At 36.3% G+C, this 27,484-nt stretch overlaps 1 protein-coding gene across 1 annotated transcript in view; it reads left to right on the forward strand.

The window, feature by feature from the left end:
• The first annotated feature begins 203 nt into the window (after positions 1 to 203).
• The window catches only part of atp1a3a (ATPase Na+/K+ transporting subunit alpha 3a), a 34,258-nt gene continuing 6,977 nt past the window's right edge, over positions 204 to 27,484 (forward strand). The window contains exons 1-12 of the mRNA XM_051872989.1: positions 204 to 552; positions 9,690 to 9,806; positions 10,185 to 10,244; positions 11,974 to 12,177; positions 13,694 to 13,807; positions 14,642 to 14,776; positions 15,978 to 16,095; positions 17,961 to 18,229; positions 24,031 to 24,229; positions 24,415 to 24,659; positions 25,386 to 25,578; positions 25,803 to 26,115. Coding sequence (XP_051728949.1) covers positions 547 to 552; positions 9,690 to 9,806; positions 10,185 to 10,244; positions 11,974 to 12,177; positions 13,694 to 13,807; positions 14,642 to 14,776; positions 15,978 to 16,095; positions 17,961 to 18,229; positions 24,031 to 24,229; positions 24,415 to 24,659; positions 25,386 to 25,578; positions 25,803 to 26,115 — 1,973 coding nt within the window. The 5' untranslated portion in view covers positions 204 to 546. The remainder of the gene's footprint in view (positions 553 to 9,689; positions 9,807 to 10,184; positions 10,245 to 11,973; positions 12,178 to 13,693; positions 13,808 to 14,641; positions 14,777 to 15,977; positions 16,096 to 17,960; positions 18,230 to 24,030; positions 24,230 to 24,414; positions 24,660 to 25,385; positions 25,579 to 25,802; positions 26,116 to 27,484) is intronic.

The raw sequence follows: 27,484 nt of genomic DNA on the forward strand, positions 1-27,484 counted from the left end.
TTTTAAAATCAGGTAGGCAGGCAATCAAGCAAGTGTCTTATGATATTTTTTTTTCAATTGAGCTGAATACTTGTAATATTCTCTTAATATAACACAATCTCATTGTCATGTCTGTACATTACATGCATTTACGGAGCTACTGTCACACGCGGAGGGATAACGAGTATGTGCACTAGCGGCGGAGGGACACAGAGAGGCAGACAGCGCTTCGGCTCCTCGCCTCACCGGCATCATTCAGCCAGAGACGCTTCATAATCCTCTGCGCTGCATATGCTCTTCTATCATTATATCAAAGGCAGCCACATGTGCTTTTAAAACCAATGCAGCCTGTCCCATTCTTTAAGTTTTTTATTCATGTAGAGCCCCTCTAATATATTATTATGCATGGTAACCTTATGCATAAATTGATTTAATTTATAGACAGAGGGTCGTTCAAACGCCGCCCGTCGTTATCCGTTCAAGAGCTTCATTTTTTTTCTTCTCTCCCGCTTGACTGAAACCAAGCGCAGTTGATAGACTGAAGAGACAGCGACTGACGGCTCCAAAATGGGGGTAAGAATGTATATTAAATGTTTGCACATTCTGTATGACATGCACCTTCAGAATATTTCTGGTTTATGAGATTTGGATGGTACAGGCTATTTCGTGTCAAATCGTTGCATTTAACAGGTGCATGTTTCTCAATTAACGTATTGCTTACTAATGACAATGCTGTAAATGATAACATTTATCAGTTATTATGTGGGACTGTGGGTTTAACATCATTGACATTGTGTATACATAACACTGCACGATCTTTTGGCAATTGCGTCAAGTCGGATGCTTCATTTTTGCACCATATCCGATGCGTCATGATGCGGTTAAAGGGAATAAATAAAGCATATTGGTGAATTTAAATGCACATATTGTCATATTAGGTATATACATCATTAATATTTAAGGCGTTTGGCATAGATAGGCTAGCTAAAAATGGGAATAGGCACTACTAGTCTCATTCGGTGCATAAAGGCGCACCGAGTTAAACGCAAAAATGACATAAAATATCAAAATGAACTATGATGACTAATATGTTTCAAATACATACATGTAAGATAATCATAATAAAACATATTCAGTAGTAGCCTACATTATATGAATAGGCTATAACGTTTCCGTTTGCGCGTTCTGTCAAACGTGATTGCGCGTCAGGAATAGCTATAACGTTGACGGCCGCAGTAATGACCGTTTGCGGTTAGCGATTCGGGATTACGAGTGTTTTTAAAACGACACCAGAAAACATTTCCATAGAGAGGTCAATTTTGTTAGTCCTCATTTGTGAATTCAGGTAACATTGTAACCTATACCTTTTTGAAATCATAAATCGAATATTTTCCTTTTAACGACGACAGCAAAGTTTACTAGCTAGAAAAGCGACATCTTAAATTAATTTGATTGAATGATTTTTTTTCGACAATTATTTTCTGTCTGTGAAGTCTGAGGAGAAATGCTGTCAGTCTCCTAAATGAAAGGCGTTAACCACGGATGGGTGGGGGGAGCGTATGGATTTGGGATGACTGCATCTGTTCTGACCCGTTTCAATAGTTTCACAGCCGACTATGCAACATTAAACTTGTGTATCACAGTTATGACAGTAAATCTCAAAGCCGTACTGACCAGAAGACGCGCAGACAACTGCGTCAAAATGGATGTCTGATGATTCACGATAGAAGCGCGAATATATCGAACTCCTCGTCACACCAAACATCTCCTAAGGTTATTTTTGCGACCTGGGAATTCTTAATAAGATAAACAAATCAGGAAAATAGCCTACTCTCCTTCAAAGGATATCTTTTTATGGAACGGGATGTTTTGTATCTCGGTCTCTGTGTCGTTTTTACATGCTGATATCGGTCGTGATGCCCGGAGGGGTAACCGGGCTCGACGGTCGGTGACTGCGTCAAAGTGGAGGCTGATCAATGAGAGTGGAAATTCCCGAACAAGTACCGTGATTGGTCTGTGTAGCGCCACGAGGGCGGCGATGATGAGAAGGCGGGGTCATATTCACAGTCGCCGATGATTGATTGGTCCTGGGCCAATCAATCAATGGGTAGAGAATGCGTGATTGGCAAAATACGCTAGGCGAAGGCTGGAGCTTGAGAGGGTGGTGGGGATGGAGAATAAATTGAGCATGGAAAGTGAATGATGGGGTTACAGTAGGTGGTTACCTGGTGTCACCTTGAGAGAAGCAGTGAGTCATTTGTTGGAGGCTCAGGTGCTTGGGGATGTTGGCAGTTTGTATCAGGTGGACATTTCTTGCAGTTTGAATTGCATACTACAGTTTCTAGTGTATACAGTATAATGTGTGTATAGTATTTATTATCACATGCATAGAATACCTGTACACTTCTTACAATTATGTACACTGTATAATATGTTAATACTTGTTGGCAGTTGTTTATATTTCCAGTCATTATGAACTGAATATTAGGCAAAAGAACGAAGATTTATTGCATTGATTTACTGTCACTGATTTTAGTACATACTATAGTTAGGTACGTGGTCTCATTTCTGTTCCTACAGCACTAAATGACATGCACTATGTAAGGAATAGTGAATGAGTGAAAAATTTAGTGATTTTTAGACATAGTATCCCACAATGCAGTGCACTCAACTTGCTCTTCTATTTCTAAACAGGAAGGACTAGCAACCAAAATTTGATACACTGTTAAAAATAAAGGTTCCAAAAGGGTGTTTTACGCAGTGATGCCGAAATTGAACTATTTGAACTGTTTTCAGTGAAAAGTTCTTAAAAGAAAAATTTTTTTTCTTAGTGTGAAGAACCTTTTTAATAATCTTAAGAACATTTTTTTCACTGTAAAGAATCTTTTGTGGAACGGAAAGTTTCTTATTGGAACCATCAATGCCAATAAAGAACCTTTATTTTAAGTGTATCTTAAAGGGTTAGTTCACCCAAAAATGAAAATTCTGTCATTTATTACTCACGCTCATGCCGTTCCAGACCCGTAAGACCTTCGTTAATCTTCGGAACGCAAATTGAGATATTTTTGTTTAAATCCGATGGCTCCGTGAGGCCTACATAGGGAGCAATGACATTTCCTCTCTCAAGATCCATAAAGGTACTAAAAACATATTTAAATCAGTTTATGTGAGTACAGTGGTTCAATATTAATATTATAAAGCGACGAGAATATTTTTGGTGCGCCAAAAAAAAAAAAAAGAACAAATTATTTAGTGACGGCCGATTTCAAAACACTGCTTCAGGAAGCTTTGGAGCATTATGAATCAGCGTGTCGAATCCGCAGTTCGGAGCGCCAAAGTCACGTGATTTCAGCAGTTTGGCGGTTTGACACGCGATCCGAATCATGATTCGACACGCTGATTCGTTACGCTAAGAATCTTCCTAAAGCAGTGTTTTGAAATCGGCCATCACTAAATAAGTCGTTATTTTGTTTTTTTGGCGCACCAAAAATATTCTCGTCGCTTTATAATATTAATATTGAACCACTGTACTCACATGAACTGATTTAAATATGTTTTTAGTACCTTTATGGATCTTAAGAGAGGAAATGTCATTGCTCCCTATGTAGACCTCACGGAGCCATCGGATTTAAACAAAAATATCTTAATTTGTGTTCCGAAGATCAACGAAGGTCTTACGGGTGTAAAACGGCATGAGGGTGAGTAATTAATGATAGAATTTTCATTTTTGGGTGAACTAACCCTTTAAAACATTATTTGAGAGTTTATACAATTTAATGCATTTTTAAAAAAATGTACATTTACATTATATACATATATAATATACATACATATACTTTTATTTCAGAGATGATAATTGGATGAATTCAGCCATCATAAATTATGTTTATGATTACTCCCTGAATTAATCATGCAATGTAACATTTGAAATGTTTATATTTGCATAATTTGTTCTCTCACATGGTAATTTAAAGAAAAGTAGGCAGCATACAATGTGGACTGCATAAGCTGTATGATAATATTCCATTGTAGCCAAGGTTTTGAGCATTGAAATAGTAATGGGATGGGCTGATACAGTAAGGGAATAAGGTGGGCAGGGCAGGAAAGGTGAACAATGGGGTAACAGCAGGTGGTTACCTGGTGTCACCTTGAGAACAGCAGTGAACCAGGAGGCTCAGGTGCTTGGGGTTGTCGGCAATTAGTATGCTGTGAATGTTTCTTGGAGGGTGACTCTACAATGCCCTTGGGACATGCATCTAAAGACGCAAGTCTGTCTGAAGGCTTCAAGGGTACTGCAGGTGATTAGGATGTTTAGAATTGCAAGAAAGTCATCTGCTAGTGTGAAATCAGGTGGAACATTTACATTTGAACTTATGTTTGAGCTTAAACAGTTTCTTTTGGTTTTAGTTTCCTAGAATTCCACTATATGGTGTCTCCCACCATTTTGTTTTGAAAATATAGGCCTATTAGTTTGTCGGTGGTGAAAATAAATATCTATTTATATAAATTCAAACCGATTTACATGTTGCTTGATTGATAATTGTCTATGCGTGAATGAGAAAGAGACTGGTGGTGAAATGTCTTATAATAGATGGTTGTGTAATGGACGCCGTTCAATAGCTCATTCTCACTGAGTGATTTTGGATATGTATGTGTGTGTGTACTTTCCACTAAAGCATCCAATCAAGTCTTATTTTGTGTCAAAGCCCCAGGTCATATGAAGCAAAGCTAGCAGACACGCTATCAGTCAATTTGTCAGACGCCAACATGATGTCATATCCTGTGGGACCTTCAAGGTCAGCCGGCAAGCTTATTTGATTGGCCCTCAAATGTCAATAGCAGGTTTTAATCAGTTTGTTCCACGTCAAGGTTGCTTTACTGTATATTTAGATAACCACTGATTGCTTCAACAAACAGTCTGGGGTGCTCTAAAATTAATTCTGTATTATTATACATAATTTAAATTCTAATTACTTACGAATTTTAGCCACAAGGACAGAACAAAAAATAAAAAACAAATTATTTTTTCCCTTTAAATTTATATCAAGGTTTATTTATAGAATTCACATTTAACATATTTAAATTAGATAGAGAATTGTCTATTTAATAGCATATTACAAACATGTAATTTGACCCTTAAACACCCATCGTTCTCTTACATGATTTTCTACTGCTACATGATAAATAGCTCTAACATTTAGTCATTTAGCCTCAGCATTTTTATGTGGTTTCTTTTTTATTGCTGTCTTATATGTAGTTATTAAGAAGCAAGGTTTCCAAAGGGAGTCAATGCGTTTTGTTAATTTACTACTGCATGTACTGTACACTGTGTGTTTCCATGTCCTCAAGACCATTACATGAAGCCTTGGACAGAGATAGAGATGAGAGAGAGAGAGAGGTTTAACTGATGGCCTTGTTTCATCTGTAACTACAATTTTGTGATTTATTTTTTTATCATAATCATTTTTATATCCACTAGCTCCTAATGGAATAGTTCTCCAAAAAATTAATTTATTAAATGAATCATTTACTCATTTACCTTTTGTTGTTCTAAATCTGTAAGATTTTCTTATGTGAAGCACAAAAGGAGATGTTAGGCAGAATGTTCACACTGCTCTTTTACATACAATGAAAGTGAATTTGGACCAATGGCTGTCAAACTCCAAAAATGGCAAAACGCATTATAAAGGTGGTCCATACGAGCCATGAAAGTCTTCAGAAGCCATACAATGGCTATGTATCAATGATACCAAACATTTTTGGTTCTCTTGTGTCTTGTAACCGGTTGTGAAATGTCAAATTTGAATTTTCGCATATTTACATAACACAAATGAGACTTGTTTCCCTCCAAAAGTCTACCGTATAGTTTGACCACAAAAGACTTGCAATACGTCTTAAGGCCCATTTATTATATTTAAGATAAATATAATAAATACAAAGTTCTGTCATGAAACTCTAGATAGCACAGGCTTAACTCTGTCCTTAACTCAACCTTCTTGCAATTATATCATTCTCTATATGGCACTTGGTTAGCATGAGTGCAGCGCTTTCAGAAACCCTCCCTCTTCCCAGCTCCACTTGTATAGATTTGCTACAGGTAATTCATGTATGCTATTTTGTATAGCAGCAGTATGTCTTACTTGCTCACAGCAGCTTGTTGTGTATGTACTGGCAGTAACAAGTCTCGTAGCAATAACAGTATCAGCAGCGTAGCAGATCTATTTTGCCAAATATAGGCAAAATTAAATTATTAAACTATTAAAGACCAAATATATCAACATTGTCATACCCAATACCATGCCAAACACTTGTTGAGTTGTCATGACAGAACTATATTAGTGTCTACACCAGTGGTCCACACCAATATCATTCTGTTTATTCTAAGTACGCTGCAGTTTTGTCGTTTGCCACTTTAAATCCTCAAGCTCTTTAAAGTAGGATGAATTCTGATTGGCTGTCAATGTTTTTATCATTCATCAGCTGGAAAAAAATTGTTCTGAAAGTGATTCCAACGATATTGTTTCTCAGTGCCGTTATCGTTATAGTTATGGTGTGGATTCTGCTATTCTTTTTAGAATTTTTTTTTTTAACTACAAATTTATCATTATAGTTATCGTCCTTGGTGTGAACGGGCCTTTAAGGACTATTTTAATGGTGTTTTTGGATCATTTTGACTATGTATTTAAAAGATGTCAAAACATCTTCTTTTGTACACTGAAAAAAAATTGCCGTAGGATTGAAACAATTTTTACTCAGAAATTGCTTGAAAATTTCACAAATAATTACAAAGAAACGCAAATAACACATTGAATTAAACAACATTTTGAAGTTGAAAAACTGATATAGTATTTTCTTTTAAAACGTACTCCAGTAATCTTTTTTACAACTTCAAAAAATAGTTTCTTAAAAAAAAACATACAGGTTTGGACAACTTGTGGGTGATGACAAAATTTTCATTTCTGAGTGAACTTTCATTAATATAAACATGATGGTCTCAGACTTCAAGTCCTCATCCAGGCACCTCTTACGTTTCAGTCGTGAGTCTCTGAAAGAATGTAATCTTAATCAGGTCTGAGACAGTACCCATTGGATTTACTTAAAGTGGAGCAGCTACAGTTCTCCCGAAGCTTTGACGCTCACACATCCTATGGCACAGCGGCCAATGGGCTTTGACATGAATGTGCACGTGTCCCACATCTGATCTCGGGGTCATGACTGAGTATGTAACTGTGACTGCACGCGTGCAAGTGTGCGTGAGTGATGAAGAGAGAACTGCAAACAGTCAAATTTATGTTTCACTGAATGAATACAGTGAGAACACAGTGTACCCAAGTAAGGCCGTGCTATCAAGTTGGTTAGACTACATTAGACAGCAAACTCTGTAAACTAAGGGCGTAAAGACAGTAAATATACAAGCAGACAGTATATAATGTATCTAAAAGAACGTGAGCGATTGAAGGTATGAAGAGGAGAAAAGGAGGGAGCAGGATTACGATTGTTCAGTAGGTTAATCCAGACTGTAGTAAACAGTCTTAATCCTACATTGCCGTCTCACCCAGAGGATATAAAGAGGGAATCCTTGACAGATGGTCAAACCGTTTCAACACACTGCCACAAGGGTGCTACAATTTTGGCCTTTTGGCTATTTGTAGTGTTTTGGGTTTATTTTTTATCCTTTCTAGTGCTTTTTTTTTTTAAACAAAAGCAAGTCTGTTGAACATAATGATGAACATACTGTATTTCATTTAAAACAAGTGGTTAAAGAGTTGTTTTATCATCGTTTTAGGGATTGGATTTGTTTTCACTTTTTTTTTTATTAATACTATAATATAGTTTCTAAATAATATTGAGTTATCCCTTATGAGGAACATAAGTTGTTTCAGATAAAAAAATAATAGTTGCTAATAAATGATAGCTTTTTTTTTATCATCATTCAGTATTTGTAATCTATCTATTGTAAATTAAAATAGAAATATAAATTAAAATTCGAGAAAATTGATAATTGAATATTTGATAATTGAATATTTGAATTGATAATAATTGAATAGTGTTAAGTGGTAAGTCTTATAATAAACAATTAGTTTTTTTTAATACATTTGGTCTGTTTTTAGAATTATTCAATATTTATATTCTGTTGACTTTCTATAGCATTTTTTTTATGTGTAGTTGAACCTTATAATCAACCAAATGACAAATAAAATCTGTGTACATATATATATATATATAAATGAAAGACAAAATATTTATGACTATTTAATGTTTATATTTTATCAGTGGTTAAAGTTAAATATTAACGACTTCACCAGGTATCCTTCTATGTGCTTGGAATAAAGTTCTATGTATTAAAATCTAAACACTCAAACTATTTTTTCTTTTAATATTTTTTTAGAAAATATTATCAACCAACCTTTACATCAGAAACATTTATGGGTACATTTTATGCATTGCGTTTTAACATCAAGGCAAGCTGGTGTGCTGTAATGGTGGATTTAACCATAATGCCATCTAGTTGTGCATGCAAGCTAAAATAGGTCACAGAGGCACACGTGGCAAATCAGGGGATGTCACATCAATGAAAAGCCCTAATGTGGATTTAACCGCACTAGATCACCCTCAACAGCCCCCATGCTCGTGCCACCCCCATATCCTGCATGGGGTTCCTGGTTAAGCTTTGCAGTTTCAAAGATAATCAGGATTGTGGATGAAGCATTATCTGGTTGGCATTTCCCCTCTCCCCCTCAGACATGGGAAGAGTCAGTTCCTCAGTTCCTGGACTGTGTGTCTCTCGCAGTGCAGCAGAAGGGGCTGCGGCATGATGCTTAAATATGAGCCCATCTGTGTGTTCATTTTATTATATCGAGGTTTCGACTGGGACACTTTTCAATAAAGTCGGCATGAAATGAAGTTGCGATAGTCTTTTCTTCTCTGTTGTGATGTATATCTGAGTGAAACGGTGTCTTGAATAAGGAAAAAATGTCGAGTGGAACTTGATTTTGTCTATCATGAAATTGATTGGATCGATCTCATGTGAGTGACAGGTTGTTCCGCCTTTGTAAAGGCCCTATATACTCATGGCAAAGTTCTTTTTCGTTCTTCGCTTAGGGGTAAAATTAAATTTGAAATATGTGACCAGTGGTATATTGTTAGCGAACATCCCGATGCCACCAAAACTGCTGAGAGCAGCCTTTAGATGAATATGTAAATATGTGCTGCACGCTTTCCTTTCAACAACAAAATAAAAACAGAACAAAAATGACAATGGTGAGAAAACAGCAGTTAAGAAAGCATCTGATCATAGCGATGTTAATATGTTTGCACAAGCTCTGCAAATCGGCACTCCAGTCAAGTCACATCTCGTTTATTTATATACCACTTTATACAGTATATTGCTTTAAAGCGAGCAGCTTTACAGTATTAAACATGAAAAACAGTCAGTCTCACTTTCATTTAGAATTACAACTTCATTTTCTACTATAAAGCGGATCTCCAGTGTGTTCATGTTTTTACTCGTGGACGTCTGACCTCGACAGACTGAACTGAAGAAAGGCGGAGCTCTTTAAAGCAGGATTCTTCAATTTATCTTGAAGTTTATCGGGGCCTTAAACACGTCATCGGAGATGAGAAAAGATACGAGGGCACATGAATTTAAAAATAATGTTGTGCACAGATAAATGATTCGCAGATAAGTAACAAAAAAAATTTCCCTGCAGTATGGACGGTCGGACAGCTACCGCGTGGCGACCACGCAAGACAAAGATGAGAAGGAGTCTCCCAAGAAGGGAAAGGGAGGGAAAGACCTGGATGACCTGAAGAAAGAAGTACCACTGGTAAGACACATCAACACATATAAAACATCCTCATGTTCTTGTTTGTACTATATATGAATATTTTGCTATAAACTTCAAACATTTAATGCTTATACTCCAAGTATTTTATAGGCTTACTTATAAACAGTAACCTATAATGAAACATTTTATGCTCTACAAACTGATTCAATTATGTCATTTTACCACAATGCTTCATAGGAGAAGTAGGCTAGTTCAGTGGCGCATACAGAATTTTAAGTACACCATATTTTATTGATTTACAAATACTATTTTGCCTTGAATCAAATGTAGCAAGGATGTGGTTTGTGGTCAGTTGCACTCTATAGCAATTCATTCATTCTTTGTGCGGCTTTAGACTGTCTTTTTCTGTTTCCGCAGACAGAGCATAAGATGTCAATTGAAGAAGTATGCCGAAAGTTCAACAGTGACATTGTACAGGTGAGTTTCTCACATCTGCAGTGAACAATTCGAACATTTTAAAAATAAATCATGTAAAGTAAAGCCAGCTGTTTCATATGATGGCATTGTAGAGCAACAGTAAAATAAATGTGAAAATCTTACAAGAATAAAGTTTTTACTAGAGACTTTTTACTAGAATAAAGGTATAGTTTTGAGAATAAAGTAACATTTCCGAGATTAAAGTGTAATATTTTGGGAATAAAGTAGTAGTAATATGAGAATCGTAAGGAAAGAAACATCAAAGTGAAGTGGAGTCGGCCACTGCTTGTTATTTGATATTGCACAAAAGAGGCAATTTCCTGAATATCTGTCCTGTTCTTTCTCTTGAATAAATTCAATTTCCTTCATAACTGCTGCTATGTCTGGATACTAAAGATAATGCCTCAGAATCGATGCTGATGCCTCAAAAGACCAAGGATTCTTTCTTGGTAAATCTTATCCAAGTATAATTGAACTAAATCCTCCATTACCTCACAGATAAGGCTGCCCTGGCGCTCTATTCCTATTATTAATGTGATTTTTTTTTTTCTCTAAATATTTCTACATTATTCACATAACGTTACATCATCTGTTTTCTGTTTTTTGGGATAAAAAATTAAAATTAAAGTTGAAATAAAAATTAAAATACAGTCATGTACCCTTGCACCATTCCAAACCTGTATGACTTTTTTGCTTATACGTAACATAAAAAAAGTTTTTTTTGAAAAATGTTTGTTGCATACTATGTAAGTAAATGCAGTCTGACTTTTTTATTTTGACCCCATTTAGTTTTAAAATCTTATTGAGTTGACTCTCCCGACTCCCTTTAATCTTGTAGCATTTATTCTTGTAATGATACAACTTTATTCTCAGAATAAATTTTTTATTATTATTTTGCTAGGCACTAAAACGCAGTCATACTTTCACTATGTACTGCAAAACAGTTAGATATAGCTTGTATTAACCCTATAAAGCCTGCTGTATCACATTTGATATGCACATTTCTAAGGCCTCTAAATTATGAACATGATCAAGTAAACTTAGAAATAACTTTTATATTATAAATGTTTTTTTTTTTTTTTTAAAGATGAACAGTTAGACATCATTTTTAGAAAAAGCATGTTAAGATATGAGAATCAAATATGATACATCAGACTTCTGAGGAACATTTATTTCTCTCAATTATCATTGCATTGTATTGTTTTGCCCCCACAATAAAAACTACAGAGATTTGATAATGAAACTAAGCATCTAAATATCATCTTTCTAAGACATGATTGGAAGATATAGAGTGGCAATTGATATTTATATGCATTTTAAGTTGCCTGATATACTGTTTGCATTATAAGCAACCAAATCTGTTTGGCCACATAAAGATCAGCAAGTGCACCAAATTGCATATATTTGCTCAGTTTGAACGTGTTTTGGAGGTGTTTTTGAGGTGTTTTTCCTTCTTGAGTATGACTTCCATATTCTCCTATATCATACCATATGAGCCATAAAAACCTATGAGCCACACACACACACAAAAAACACATATACAAACATATTCTCCTCATCCAAAGCAGCTTAAAAGTAAACCTTGATGAGCTTGTCTAAAGCACTACTTTTTTAGAGCAGGAGCTGTGATCTCAACAAATCTCCTTCGCCCCCTAGTGGCAGTGCAGTAGTGTTTGAGGATGTGAACTCTTGAATCAGATTTGTTCTCACACTCTCTTGTCCCCTGAAGGGTCTGACTAATGCTAAGGCGGCGGAGTACCTCGCTCGTGATGGTCCCAACGCTCTCACCCCGCCCCCCACCACCCCGGAGTGGGTCAAATTCTGCCGACAGCTCTTCGGAGGGTTTTCCATCCTGCTGTGGATCGGAGCCATCCTCTGCTTCCTGGCCTATGCCATCCAGGCCGCCACGGAGGACGAGCCTGCTGGAGACAATGTGAGAACTCACACATACGCCTCATTAGAACACTGCATACATTAACACTGTTTGGCGGGTGCATGAAATATGTAATATGCTGTTGTCTGGAGTATGCAAGACAATTTTCTTGCAAGTAGATAAGGCCATAATCGGTAATCCTTTTATTTGTAATATGAGTATTGTGTTATTTTTGTTAATAATTCCATATTAAAACTGATCTATTTCTTTTCATAATGTATTTGGCGAAAAAGCACTAAAGCAAAAATTTGGAGAAAAGCCATGAGCGGCAGAAAACATTTTGAAAAGGTTGGGTTAAGAATAAAAATGAGAAGTAATACTGACCTCCTCTCACATTTTAATTTCAGTAAACTAATTCTAAGCCAAAACCATTTTCAGTCCCTCTTACTAAAAAAGTCTTTCACTTTGTTAAGAGGTCAATGTTTTGGTCTATTAACGCATTGGTCTATTAACATGACCAAAATTCATCTTTAGCTTTGAAAAGCTGTCAAAGGAGATTCATATATTTAATTTATTTTTATCATGAAACATACTGTACACTACTTAGCCTGCATTTATTTAATCAAAAATACAGTAAAACAGTAATATTGTGATATATTCTTACAATTTAAAATAAAAAAATTCTATTTTAATATATTTTAAAATGTTTTTTTCCTGTGATGTTAAAGCTGAATTTTCAGCATCATTACTCCAGTCTTCAGTGTCACATGATCCTTCAGAAATCATTCTAATATGCTGATTTGATGCTCAAGAAACACTTCTTATTATCAATGTTGAAATCAGTTGTGCTGCTTAATATTTTTGGGGAAACTGTGATACTTTTGTTTACTGTTTTTTACTTTTTTACTGTTACTTTTGATCAATTCCTTGCTGAATAAAAGTATTCATTTGATTTTAAAACTACTGACCCCACAGTTTTGAATGGTAGTGCATTTTATTACTACATTTACGTTACATTTATGCATTTAGCATACAATTTAGTTACTTACAAATGAATAAAATAAAATAAATATAAATATATTATTATGTTTCAATATGTGGTATCGTCAGGTTTGTATACCTCATTTAAAACCATGTCTACAAATCTCATGATAACAAAATAACAACAAAACTAAGATTATTCCCTAAATCATGGGAAAAAATTAACAATTTGAACTCTTTTGTGTCACATGATATAAATACCTAATAGCGTTGCCTATCGTACCTCTATAAACAGTACTTATTCAGGTTAAGAATACACTGTAACAAGAGCCAAAAAAGAGGAACACAAAATAATGATGCATGCAAAACAGAGAGAAAAGACTACCTTTATATCATAATTATTCATGGTTTGCTTCAATTACATGATTTCTGGTGTGATATATTGGAGATTCTGACCGTAATGCCTTCCGTTTTGGGTTCTCACCTAAATGGGACAGAAAAGCTCACAAGGTGAATCAGAGAAATCAAGGTGTGACCTCTTGTGAATTTTCTAGTTTGATAACCTGTCCTTTTGCTGTCTCTCTCTTCTCTGCAGTTGTATCTGGGGATTGTTCTGTCTGCTGTAGTCATCATCACCGGCTGCTTCTCCTATTTCCAGGAGGCCAAGAGCTCAAAGATCATGGAGTCTTTCAAGAACATGGTTCCCCAGGTACACAAAACCACTTCCTCCAACAGCCTTAATAATACCTTAATACCTTAATAATGAGAATGGGCAACAAATTTCTATCTGGATATTTAAGATCAAAATTTGTTGCATATACTCAATGGTGCCCAAGCAACAACATTCGGCAACATTGCTCAAAAAGTTGCCCATGTATCATCACCTTTAAGGTCAGATTTACTAACTTAGCAATTAATTTCTAGGAGTTTCCCTTTCAGACGCAAAATTTATTGGAGGAGAGTATTTAAATGAATCATGCAAGGTGATTTACTAAGGTTTATGCTAGTCAATTTACTGGTATTTATGCCATTATTTACCACCCAAAAAAAGCATGTCTTAAACCAGACGCTAATTTGCACTAGTCTCGGTAGATTGTGTTGGTCATTATGGAAATGATCTGACTGCATCTGTGTTCTTTCATTTGCCCATCGTCAGTAGATCACACGCAGAACTTTCCACTCCCATCTGCGCTTTTTTTGAGTCCTAATCCTACTTTATCCAAATGATAATTCAAAATTGCCAGCCGTCACACTGCATATTTCTAGTTGAGCTTCTCAACTTGAAAATAACAGTCTGGGTGGATCAAAAGAAGAATGAGGTGCAATATACTCAAATAACCAATATAGTCCAATAATCTTAATCCCCGTTTGCCTCTCCGGTCATAATCCTAATTATTATCTCCCACCGCGGAAGTCTCTGAAGCCTCTAGACTGTATTAATGCTGCTCTAATCTCTCCTTTGGCCTTAGAGCCATTAGAGGTTGAAATTGATGTGTATGTTTGTGTGTGTGTGTGTGTGTGTGTGTGTGTGCGTGGTCCACAGCAAGCTTTAGTGATCCGTGAAGGTGAGAAGCTTCAGATTAATGCTGAAGAGGTGGTGGCTGGTGATCTGGTGGAGGTGAAGGGAGGAGACAGGATCCCTGCTGACCTCAGGATCATCTCTGCACACGGCTGCAAGGTATCTATACAAACATGGATGGAAATATTTACTATGAACACTTGCAATCTTTCTCTTGCACCTGTATGTGGTCTACAGTAGAGATATTGCGGAGATGTACAGTTATACAGAGATGCATGTATATTGCATTAATAATTAATATAAACTCTGACCATCCCACTGGCCCCCCGATGCACCAAGCCCATGTTGATTGTTTGGTTAGTCCACCCAAAAATAAAAATCCTGTCATTTATTACTCACCCTCATGTCGTTCCACACCCGTAAGACCTTCGTTACTCTTCGGAACACAAATTAAGATATTTTTGATAAAATCCGATGGCTCAGTGAGGCCTTCATTGACAGCAAGTTAATTTAGTAAAGTGTTAAAGTGTTTCGATATTTCAATGGTTCACGTGACTTTGGCAGTGCTCCAAACCACTGATTCGAAACAAAAGATTCGTAAAGCTTCGAAGCTTCATGAAGTAGTGTTTTGAACTCGCCCATCACTAGATATTGTTGAATAAAGTCGTTATTTTGTTTTTTTGGCGCACAAAAAGTATTCTCGTCGCTTCATAACATTAAGGTTGAACCACTGTAGTCACATGAACTGTTTCAAATATGTCTTTAGTGGCTTTCTGGGTATTGAAAGTGTAAATTAACTTCCTGTCAATGCAGAGACATCGGATTTGATCAAAAATATCTTAATTTGTGTTCCGAAGATGAACGAAGGTCTTACAGGTTTGGAACGACATGAGGGTGAGTAATTAATGATAGAATTTTCATTTTTGGGTGAACTAACCCTTTAAGGTCTACGATTATCAAACATGGACTTAAATATTTTATATCAAAATTCATCAGCAACGAACATTAATATATTTAAAAAATTCCTTCTCAAACTCCGCCTCCACTTTACTCACACACTTTAATTGTACTGCGGTGTTCGTTTGACTAGTGTGATCGCTCTGTACCGCACCCTGGGCGGTTCATTTAACTGCCCCTAGCCCGCTTGCAAGAGGTGGGCCAGAGCACGGTTCCATTGGTCTTGGGTGTGTTTCTTCAAAACAAAAAGCTGCATTGTAAATGACGTAAGCGTGCTTAAGTGCAATGTGAGTGCAAGCCAGGAGGGGAATGGGGAGGGGGGACAAACACGCCAGGGTACGGTACAAGGCAACCGTGCCTAGTGTGAGTACACCCTAAATGAATATATATTATAATTCTTCAGGTTGACAACTCCTCCCTGACCGGTGAATCAGAGCCCCAGACCAGGTCACCTGACTGCACCCATGATAACCCTCTGGAAACCCGTAACATCGCCTTCTTCTCCACCAACTGTGTTGAGGGTACGGTTGCCATAGCAGCTGCATCACTGCTCCATTTTCTCCCCCATTCTGTCTCTCTCACTCCATTATTTCATTTCCTGTTTTTTATGAACTCATCTTCTCCCATCGATTTTTGCTTTTTCATTTCACTCTTTTTCCCGTCTCTTTATTATTTTTTTTTTCTGGTCATTTTGCCAAGAACAGCCATGGAGGAATGATGTTGTCATGACAACAACCTCTCACTTTTGCTCCCCATCTTGCCACTTGTCAACTGCCCACGCGATTGCTCACACCCTCTTGTTTTTCCACACATTTCTCTTTCTATGTCACTCATATGGCTTCATTTTGATGATAAGACACTAATCAATTCAGATCCAACTGAATAAATGAATAATATGCAGACATTTTCTTCTCTGTATCTGTAAATGAAGTTTCATCAGTTGTTTCACAGGTTTCCATCTTCAGAATGATGATTAATATTCCTTATAACAAATCCAACTGCTTTAATAAAAGCTATTACATATACTGTATAGGCCTAGTTCTCTCAGAAATGACCCTGATTTCCCTCTCAGTCAGTGTTAGTGCAGTATAAATGTGTCAGCACTTCAGTCAGTCGTGTAATGCTGTTGTTTTGATAGGTCAAGAGATGTTGCATATGTCCACTGCTCAGTGTGCTGTCAGCAGGGTGTCAGTGTTTCGTGATATCATGATGTCCTTAGATTCAGGCTCAGCTCCAGGGTGACACTCTCCTGCCACCATGTGGTGGATTAGAGGATTACACAATATGATTATGAGGTTTCTAGAATGTTGCACAGACCTCATGAAAAAACAAGACATCAAACCAATGTCATACTGGATATTTTTACTGAGGGTCTGAGATTAAGAAAAAAATATTATATTAATTATATTAATTAATATTTAGTGTTTTTTATTAAAGAGATTTATTTGGCCAAAGCTAACATCATGTAGTTGTGGTCCACAGTTTCCACAAAAATATGAAGCAGCACAGCTGTTTTCAACATTGATAATAATAAGAAATGTGAAATTAAGATGTGAAAATAAAAAATTTGAAAATAAGAAATAAGAAATTTGAGCAGCAATTCAGCATAGCATGATTTCTGAAAGATCACGTGACACTGAAGACTGGAGTAATGATGCTGAAGATTATGTTATTTTTGATTTATTTCACAATAGTACTGTTTTTACTATATTTTGAAAAAATAAATGCAGCCCTAGTGAGCATAAGAGACTTCTTTCAAAAACATAAAAAAAAAAAAAAAAAAAAGTCTCACTAACCCAATACTGGTGTATTTATAATATATAATTTGTATTAAGGCAAAGTAAGTGCACTTAAAAAAATGTAAGCCTTTTTTAAGATTTTCGCAATTTAATTAATTCCATCAAATTGAATTGAATAGTCCTTACATATTTGAATTAAACAATTGATTAAGGATTATTCAATTCAATTTGATGGAATTTAATTAAATTAATTAAATTGCGTAAATCTTAAAAAAAGGCTTCAATTTTTTTCGAGTATAATTTCATTTGCCCAATAATTGAAATGGTATCTGGTATAATTTATGTACACCTAGCACCACACAATTCAACAGAAATAACAGGTGGTCTGGAATACTTGATTCTGATTGGTCAATCATGGTATTCAGTGGTCAGATATTTTATCAATCTACACTCTCTTTCTTCTGACGTAATAAAATAATTTCAAACCAAATCAATATTTCCTTTTCTTTTTTCCTTACATATTTGGCAAGTAGCCATGTAATTAGTGGAATAATGTAATTGTCATTTATAACAAAATAAATGACAGGTTGATTAGGTCACTAGCCAGAATGGACCATTAAAAGTCCCTGTTTTCTCTTCTCTGTCAGGTACTGCTCGTGGTATTGTCGTTTGCACCGGTGACCGCACTGTCATGGGCCGTATTGCTACTCTGACCTCCGGCCTGGAGACCGGAAAGACACCCATCGCCAAGGAGATCGAGCACTTCATCCAAATTATCACCGGCGTGGCTGTCTTCCTGGGCGTGAGCTTCTTTATCCTGTCAATCATCCTGGGCTACTCCTGGTTGGAGGCCGTCATCTTCCTCATCGGAATCATCGTCGCCAACGTGCCCGAGGGTCTGCTGGCCACTGTCACTGTGAGGATCCCTGGTTTTTCCCCTCTCTTTCTCTGTTTTAGGATTTTGTAGTGTGTATTGGTATCTCTGCTAGTGTTTAAATGTCTTTCTGTGACACATGTTTGCCATTTTTCAGTATAATTAATGTGTGTTTGTCATCTTCTTTGGTTTGGTATCTCATGGCTATGTTCAGAATGGAATACTAACGTACTGCACAGTATGTACTAGTGTTGTCAAAAGTACCAACTTCGGTACCAAGTCGGTACTGAAATTGTAAAAATGTGACAATACCAGCATTTCCCTCTAGCATTTTGAGCCCTGTTGAGCAGATTCTTAAACACCTCTGATTGGCCATTGTGTTCACGAGCTCAACAGATATGTCTGTGATTGGCTACATTGATCAACGCTTCAAAAGCATGTTGTAAATAGACATCTTTGACGCTCTTTACCGAACGACAGCGGTCTGCTGATAGACGCCTGCTTTCAAACGCTCACGTATCTGTCGTATCTCCCGATTTCAAAAGGTTTTCAGACCCTTCTGTGTGTTGGTCATTGTAGCCAATCACAGACACATCTGTTGAGCATGTGAACACAATGGCCAATCAGAGGTGTTTAAGAATCTGCTCAATAGCACTCAAAATGCTAGTGGGAAATGCTGGTATCGTCACATTTTTAAAATTTCAGTACCGACTTGGTACCTGAAATCGGTACTTTTGACAACTCTAGTATGTACTGCATACCGCCTACTGAGTATGTGAAATATTAGGTGAAACAGTACATTTCAAACAGTAGTGTGCTACATTGTATTCACACTATTTGCATAATTAATTCAACAAGTGGCATCTCATAAGTCAGTAAATAAACTTATGTACTGTTCAAAAGTTTGGGTCAGTAAGATTATTTTTGGAAAGAAATTAAAACTTTTATTCAGCAAGGATGCAATAAAATAAATAAAAAGCATTTTAAAATATATTAAAAACTGTTATTTTCATAATATTTCAATACAGCCTTGGTAAGCATACAGTAAGAAACTTCTTTTAAGAACTTTAAGAATCGATCCCAAACCTTTGAACAGTAGTATATTTTATGTAAAAAAGTATAAAAAATATTGGTAGTCCATGTTTGATATTTCACTTTACATCACAGTGGAAATGGAGCAAATGTCAAGTAATGCACTGCACTGTGGGATACAGTATCCCATGAAGTGTGCTTTGTTGTAGAATACACATTTTGTGCATGTTCAATAATATAGACAAAAAACTGTAAGTAAATTTTTGGTTCCGTTTAGTTTCATACTTACATATTTACAGCACTGGTCAGGTCAAGTCAGATAACAGGGTTCAGTTCTCTAGTTCAAATATTAATACTGTGGCATTCCGAAAATATTCCATGAGATTATACACTGGCAAGCCAAAAAAAAGTGACTGTTTGGATTTAAATAGTAGACTTTACAGAGTGCTCGACTCTTGCATTTTCAATACAAGATCTTGACCAAAAACTGATGCACCTTTTTATGGAAATAACATCACAACATTTATTTCTATCGAGAGGTGCATCAATTTTGGGTCAAGATCTTGTATTGACAATGCAAGAGGTGAGCACTCTGTAAAGTCTACTCCAGCACATCCCAAAGACTTTCAATAAATTTAGGTCTGGACTCAGAGGTGCCAATTCATGTGTGAAAATGATTCTTCATGCTCCCTCTCAACCATTCTTTCACAATTTGAGCCTGATGAATCTTGACATTGTCATTCTGGAATATGGCCGTGATTCATCTTCCGTTCATACATGGTTGTTTTAGAAATGAAAAGCTACACAATCCATCAGTTAGGGTTAGAAAGACTGTTGCCAAACATGATAGAAACATAATAATCACTGTAATAATGATCCCATCTTAGACTCTAAAATATTTGTCTATTTAAATCCAAACAGCAACCTTTTTTTGGCTGGGCAGTGTGTTTGGACAATTTAAGCTGTGTGTTTCGTGTATTCATTGTCTGTTCCGTTTATTCTATTCAATCCTTTTATTCCATCATTGCGTCTTTGGTTCATTTGTTTTGTTCTTTAGTGTAACTCTTTACAGTGTTAGTGAAGTGTTTTGGCTTCTCGTCTGTGATTGTGTGATGTCAGTAAACGCTCGAGTAGTGTTATATATCATTGTGTGTGTTCTTGAACTGTATTCCCTCTCTCTAATCCTTCATATCTGTAACTCTTCGTGATTCTATCGCTGTCTCTCTCTCTCCCTCTCTCTGTTTCTTTCTCTCTTTTTCTTTCCTCTGTTCTTTTACAGACTCTCACTGTTGAAAGCCTAGGTCAATATGAAAATCTGAAAAAGTATTACTCTGTGGTATCTCTAGTTGCCTGTGCAAGCTAGTGGCTGCCACATAGAGACTGCCACTCTGAGACGGGGCTCTCACTGTGCTGTGCTCGGCTGTGCATTGGGGCTCTGGCTGCGGTGCACAACTCGGCCTGAAACATACCCTACGCAGACGTCATATTCAGTTTTGTGCATCTTTGCATTCCAAAATGTGCCAGAGTGCAATTCGTAATGTAAAGCAAATATGCATTGGCTATGCATGGCCTACACCGACACTGAGGACATTTGTAATTTTTGCATTAATTATATATATTTACTTTGTTTTTTTTTACTGTAATGTTGTTAGTTATTGGGACCAAACTGGCAAATTATTATTAGCTACATTTTTAGAGTAAATGTTAATTATTCTTTAGCATTAAAGGTCCCATATTATGCCCATTTTACAAGATGTAATTTAAGTCTCAGGTGTTCCCAGAATGTGTCTGTGAAGTTTCAGCTTAAAATACCCCACAGATCATTTATAAATCCATGTTGTAAAAACCCATTTCTGACTAGTCAAGAACAGGCTGTTTTCGCGCATGTGCCTTTAAATGCAAATGAGCTGCTGTGCCCCGCCCCCTCTCTACGATCACAGTTCCTGCCTCAATCGGATTCTCTGCCAAATACAAACATCTGCTTGGTTTTGATTATCATCTATATCGCGAGCACTCTCACGGATAGCATAGTTTTTCTTTAATCATTAAAATTTATTATTTCAACGTGTTTTAAAGCTATATCAGTTTAAACTTCTAATGGATCGTTTTCTGAGCGCACATTTCTGAAGCGCACACACACAGACAGCTGGCTGTCAGACGTCAAGTCTTGTGAGTAACTTCTCTTTCACATTTTTTTGTTTTGTTTAAACTGTCAAATACGAAATACACACAAGGTTCTGTCAAAAACACACACAGTTCACATAAACAGTCTGTTATGTCTGTGAACGTAAAGAACAGGCAACGTTACAGAAATCGTATGTGTATATTAGATCTGTGGCGCATTCCCTTCACAAATAAAACGGATCCACTGCGTTAATGAAGACTGTTATGTTCACTCTTACATCCAACAACAAAACATCTCAATTACTTACCAGACATTGTTGTTGATACAGCTGCTCGAGCGTGGAGAAAATGGCGGACAGCGTACAGCTCGCTGAGGGCGGAAACTATGATAATACAGGACTGTCAGTCAGCGGTTGTGGGCGTGGCATGAATAATGTGACGTCACATTACTCAGAGAATCAAAACGGCTTGTCTAATGAGACTGCTTTGGTTTAATGGGGATTAAAAAAGTAGTGGGTGGATTTTTATCATTGTAGGATGATTGTGTTCACACACTGCCAACACACATTTATATCCAAACACCTTATAAAAGTGGATTTAGCATAATAGGTGACCTTTAAAACACATCATTTTATTTCATGTAAAAGAAAAAAATATATATATAAATATTAAAGGGATAGTTCACCCCAAAATGAATTTACTCACCCTCATGCTGTTCCAAACCTGTAAGAGTTTCTTTCTTTTGTTGAACACAAAAGAAGATATTTTAAAGAATGTTGGTAATCAAACAGTTGACGGTAGCCATTGACTTCCATAGTAGGAAAAAAATACTGTGGAAGTCAATGGTTACCAACATTCTTTAAAATATCATCTTTTGTGTTCAACAGAAGAAAGAAACTCTTACAGGTTTGGAACAACATGAGGGTGAGTAAATGATGACAATTTGTTTTATTTTGGGGTGAACTATCCCTTTAAATTTATTGTTAACCTCTTTTTTTTTAGCTACATTTTATGTCCATAAGAAGAATTTGCATGCTTAACTCCGCTACCTGTTTTTTTTTTTTTTTTTTTTTTTTGGTAGATTTTTAAAACTAATGAAATAATAATAATAAAAAGTTTTTTTTTTAAAAAAAACTACAATAATATGTTTCCCCATGCAGCTTTTTTAGATGTGAACTACTTTTACTATAACCTAAAATTAGAGATACACTGATATATCAGCCAATAATCGGTATTGGCTGAAAAAAGCACATTTTCATACTGTTGGCTATCAGCCGATAGTTTAAAAACAGCCAGTAGTCATGGCCGATATATCCTGTCAGTCGAAAAAGGGCACTGCACTGCATTTGAGCTTTGTGTAAAGAAAATGCTAAGAAAGTTCTGATGTTCAATATTATTAGTAATTGAATGAATTAATAACAATCAGAGAGTTAGGAAATATTCATTAAATTTTCAGAATTTAGTTAATGTTTGTTACTATTAATCTGAGTAATGTGTTTGTTTATAACTGATACCAGTTACTCTGAAACAAGTTGATGAAATGGAGAGAATATATTTTTTATTTGCATTTCTTTCAAAATATAATAATTTTAAAATGTAATGATTAATTATTGATTGTAATGAAATTATCATTAATTTAAAAGAAGGTATGAAAGGCAGAACCCCCAAACTATCGGTATCATTATCAGTATCGGCAGATATCACTCTGAATAATTGTCTATCGGTATCGGTGGAGAAATGTAGTTTCGGTGCATCTCTTATTTTTTTTTTTTTCTATTTTAATACATTTTTTAATTACATTTTAATTTATTCCTGTTATGGCAAAGCTGAATTTTTAGCATCATTACTCCAGTCTTCAGTGTCACATGATCCTTCAGAAATCATTTTAATATGATGATTTGCTGCTCAAGAAACATTTCTTATTATTATTAATGTTAAAAAACAGTTGTGCTGCCCTTTATATCTTCTATAACTTAATCTTGATTTTTGGTTTTATGCAAAGTGCAAAGCTATGTCAAATGCTGGAAGTTTTTTAATTAAATTTTGATTGATTTTTATTTCAATTTACACACTCTATTTTCTATAGTTGAACCAAACTCATCTGTCACAGGTCAGATCTTAGTCTAAAAAGACAAAAAAATACAGTTACTGCATTTTGCATGTTCACGGCAGATAATTGTTCACCTCAGAAAATAAACTGTGGTCTGCACATATGTTTTTCTCACTACAAGTGAACCCTTTTCTAACAATCTGGATTGAATAATTATTTTTTTCCATGCTTTGGATGATGAGGGCATGTCACACCCGTTCATGTTGGCATCTGTCTAATTTGACTGGCTCCTACCAAGTAACAGATTTATGCCAATTTACCTTAGATTTTTCAGATTTTTGCCCTTAATTTGAAGTCATGTAGAGTATGTTTCTGACCACTCTGCTTACCCTATCTGTGCTCTGCTTGCTTTGCTCCTCAGAGCTTCTTTTTGATTTAACACTGTTCTATTAATGCACGATGTTGCATTGTGCCACACTATGAAAAAATGTAATATCACTAAAAATTCTGTTCGGTTCTCTTTCTCTCCACCTCCATTTCCTTTTAACTTCTGCCTCAACCACTCTCCCTTTTGCTCTGTTGTTCTGGTCCTCTGTTTCTGTTCCTCTCTTTCTATCTTTCTGTTTCCATCTCTCAGGTGTGTCTGACCCTCACGGCTAAGCGCATGGCCCGTAAGAACTGCCTGGTGAAGAATCTGGAGGCTGTGGAGACTCTGGGATCCACCTCCACCATCTGCTCTGATAAAACCGGCACCCTGACGCAGAACCGCATGACTGTCGCCCACATGTGGTTCGACAATCAGATCCATGAGGCGGACACCACTGAAGATCAGTCTGGTAAGATGCTAGAGAATTACTAGGTGGTTGCTTGGGTGTTCTGGGTAGCTGGGTAGTTGCTTAGGGAAATAAATGCAGGATGGATAGATGGATGGATACATAGATAGATACATAGATAGATAGATCTGGTTTGTTTCTAGGCTCTAGACAGATACTATATTGATCCCCTGTGTGATCTCTACTAGGTGCGTCCTTTGATAAGAGCTCTGGGACGTGGTTGGCTCTGGCCCGTGTGGCAGCTCTCTGTAACAGAGCTGTGTTTAAGGCGGGGCAGGAGTCTCTGCCGATCCTGAAGCGTGATGTTGCAGGTGACGCCTCTGAATCGGCTCTTCTCAAGTGCATCGAGCTCTCCTGTGGGTCCGTCAAAGCCATGAGGGAAAAGAACAAAAAAGTGGCTGAAATTCCCTTCAACTCCACCAACAAATACCAGGTTTGTTTACTGTTTTGTATTCAGTGTGACTGGATTTACGAAGTAATTGTAAGTCCAGCATCCATTAACTTGGTTAACATTCAGTCAACATAACCTTTATTTACTTAATACTTAAAATAATATTGTATTTTTTACTGTCGGTGCAAAAATAAAATGTAAAAAAAAAAAATACTAGTTTGGTGTAATAACATTTCATAGTTATTGTTCCAGGTAAATTTTGTGCAACTCAAAATAATATTACACAGTATGATATTATTTTAACTTTAATTGCAAAATGAATGGCTGACATGTCCAGGCCCTCTTTTTTTTAATTAACGGCAAGATTTTATGTTAAAATTAATATGAATGTGTACGGAAAGTGTATATTGTAGGTCCTGTCACCATTTATAGTTAAAATGTCAAATGATCCTGCAACCAAGTTGTTTATTAATTAAAAAAAAAAAAAAAAAAAAAAAAAATATATATATATATAATGAAGTAAAGAGTGAATAAGATGAGGAAAATAAAGTTATTAAATACTAATATATTTTGAATTTCGTCAATACCAAACTTTATCCTTTTAATTATAATTTATTACATTAATTAAGAATTATTTTGTATAAAGATAACTATAGACTTGTTTAGTCCATCATTAAACAATGCAGTTTCTCCAAGATTTTTCTTTCTCACATTATTCAGTTCTCATTAGCACTCATTCTCATGTGCTTGGATGTGTTTTCACACCAGCTGTCAGTACACGAGTCAGATGAGGGTAACGATAGCCACTACCTGCTGGTGATGAAGGGGGCGCCAGAGCGCATCCTGGACCGCTGCTCCACCATCCTGATACAGGGGAAAGAGCAGCCCATGGATGAGGAATTGAAGGAGGCCTTCCAGAATGCCTACTTGGAACTTGGAGGGCTGGGAGAAAGAGTGCTTGGTGAGAAATAGAGAGATGTGACCTCAAAATAAAAGACATGGGATATAAAAATTAAACCATCTCTTTTGTTTCCTGTTACCTCTCAACTATCCTAAAAAAGCTCTTAAAAATAATTTGAAAAGGCATAAATATGTATATAAATCCAAGACACATGAAAAACTAAAACATTGGATCCTCAAAACTGTGGAAAAAATCCATTCTGACTGTTTCCTTCTTCCATCCAGGGTTCTGCCACGTGTTCCTGCCCGAGGACAAATACCCCAAAGGATTTGCTTTTGACACGGACGACATCAACTTCCAGACAGACAAACTGTGCTTTGTGGGTCTGATATCCATGATTGACCCGCCCCGGGCTGCCGTCCCTGACGCTGTGGGCAAATGCCGCTCAGCTGGTATCAAAGTCATCATGGTGACCGGTGACCATCCAATCACAGCCAAGGCCATTGCCAAAGGTGTCGGTATCATCTCTGAGGGTAACGAGACTGTGGAGGACATCGCCGCTCGGCTTAATATTCCTGTCAGCCAGGTCAACCCCAGGTAAAGTATTAAAACACACAGAAAACTTAATAAAAAAAAATTAAAATAATCAAGGAAAATAAAAAAATAAACTTCACTTATTTTCTTTTGCCTCTTTCTTCCCCTTAAAAAGGAAAAAAAAAACACACTTTAGGAGGCCTGTGCTAAACATTCATGATTTTCCCAAGGACATGTTCCTGGATCAACATTAAATCCTGGAACAACTTTCCTATCAACTGATCAGATTACAGGATTGGGATTATGTTTGAACAACATTTGTTTCCACCAATTGTATGCTTTTAGAAGTAGGCTAGGGTTAGGATTTGGTTTGTGATTGCTCTATAGGAATATTGTTTCTAGGAATGACAAAGGATGTTGATCCAAGAACACGTCCTGTTTGGCTATATTGCGTCAGGCTGGTTTCAACCAAGGACATCTATAATACCTTCAAAATTTGGTCAGTGGTAAAACATCTACAATAATATACTAAAATATTTGTAAATTATTTTTTACAAAAGTAGAATACGTTGCTACTTTTGAATGTCCATTGATGGAGAAAAATGCTTTTATTTCCCTATAATGGTGCAGTTACAGTATCTACCTGCAGGGAAAAACATGCAGCAAAACCTAGTCACTCTTCAAGAACTACCAATGATCTGGAAAATTAGTTTTTCACTTTAAAATAATAATCCAGATCACTAATAGTTTCTGCAGTGACTAGGAAACATTTTAATAATTATGATGTATTTTATGACCATGTTCAGAGTAAAAAAGACAACTGCTCACATCTCAGACACGTTAAAGGGTTAGTTCACCCAAAAATGAAAATTCTGTTATTAATTACTCACCCTCATGTTGTTCCAAACCCAAAAGACCTTTGTTCATCTTCTTAAACACAAATTAAGATATTTTTGATGAAATCCAAGAGGTTTCTGACCCCACATTATCAGCAACGCAATTAAAACTTTCAAGGCCCAGAAAGGTAGTAAAGACATCGTTAAAATAGTGCGCAAAAAAAACCCCAAAATAACGACTTTATTCAATAATTTCTTCTCTTCCGTGTCATGTGAGCAGCACGAAGCATGCATGTGATGCTAACGCAGGAGCCAGCCAATAATGAGCCGGCGTTCTGACGTAGAACCTGGAAGTGCTGCACTGTGTTTACAACGTGAACAGCGTCAGAGACTGACATGGAAGAGAAGAAATTGTTGAATAAAGTGTAAAAAAGTATTATTGTCACTTCATAAAATTAAGGTTGAACCACTGTAGTCACATGGACTATTTTAACAATGTCTTTACTACCTTTCTGGGGCTTGAAAGTGGTAATTGAGTTGCTGTCTATGGGGGGTCAGAAAGTTGAACGAAGGTCTTACGGGTTTAGAATGACAGG

Source organism: Ctenopharyngodon idella, chromosome 19 (assembly GCF_019924925.1).
Source record: "Ctenopharyngodon idella isolate HZGC_01 chromosome 19, HZGC01, whole genome shotgun sequence".
Lineage (NCBI taxonomy): Eukaryota > Metazoa > Chordata > Actinopteri > Cypriniformes > Xenocyprididae > Ctenopharyngodon > Ctenopharyngodon idella.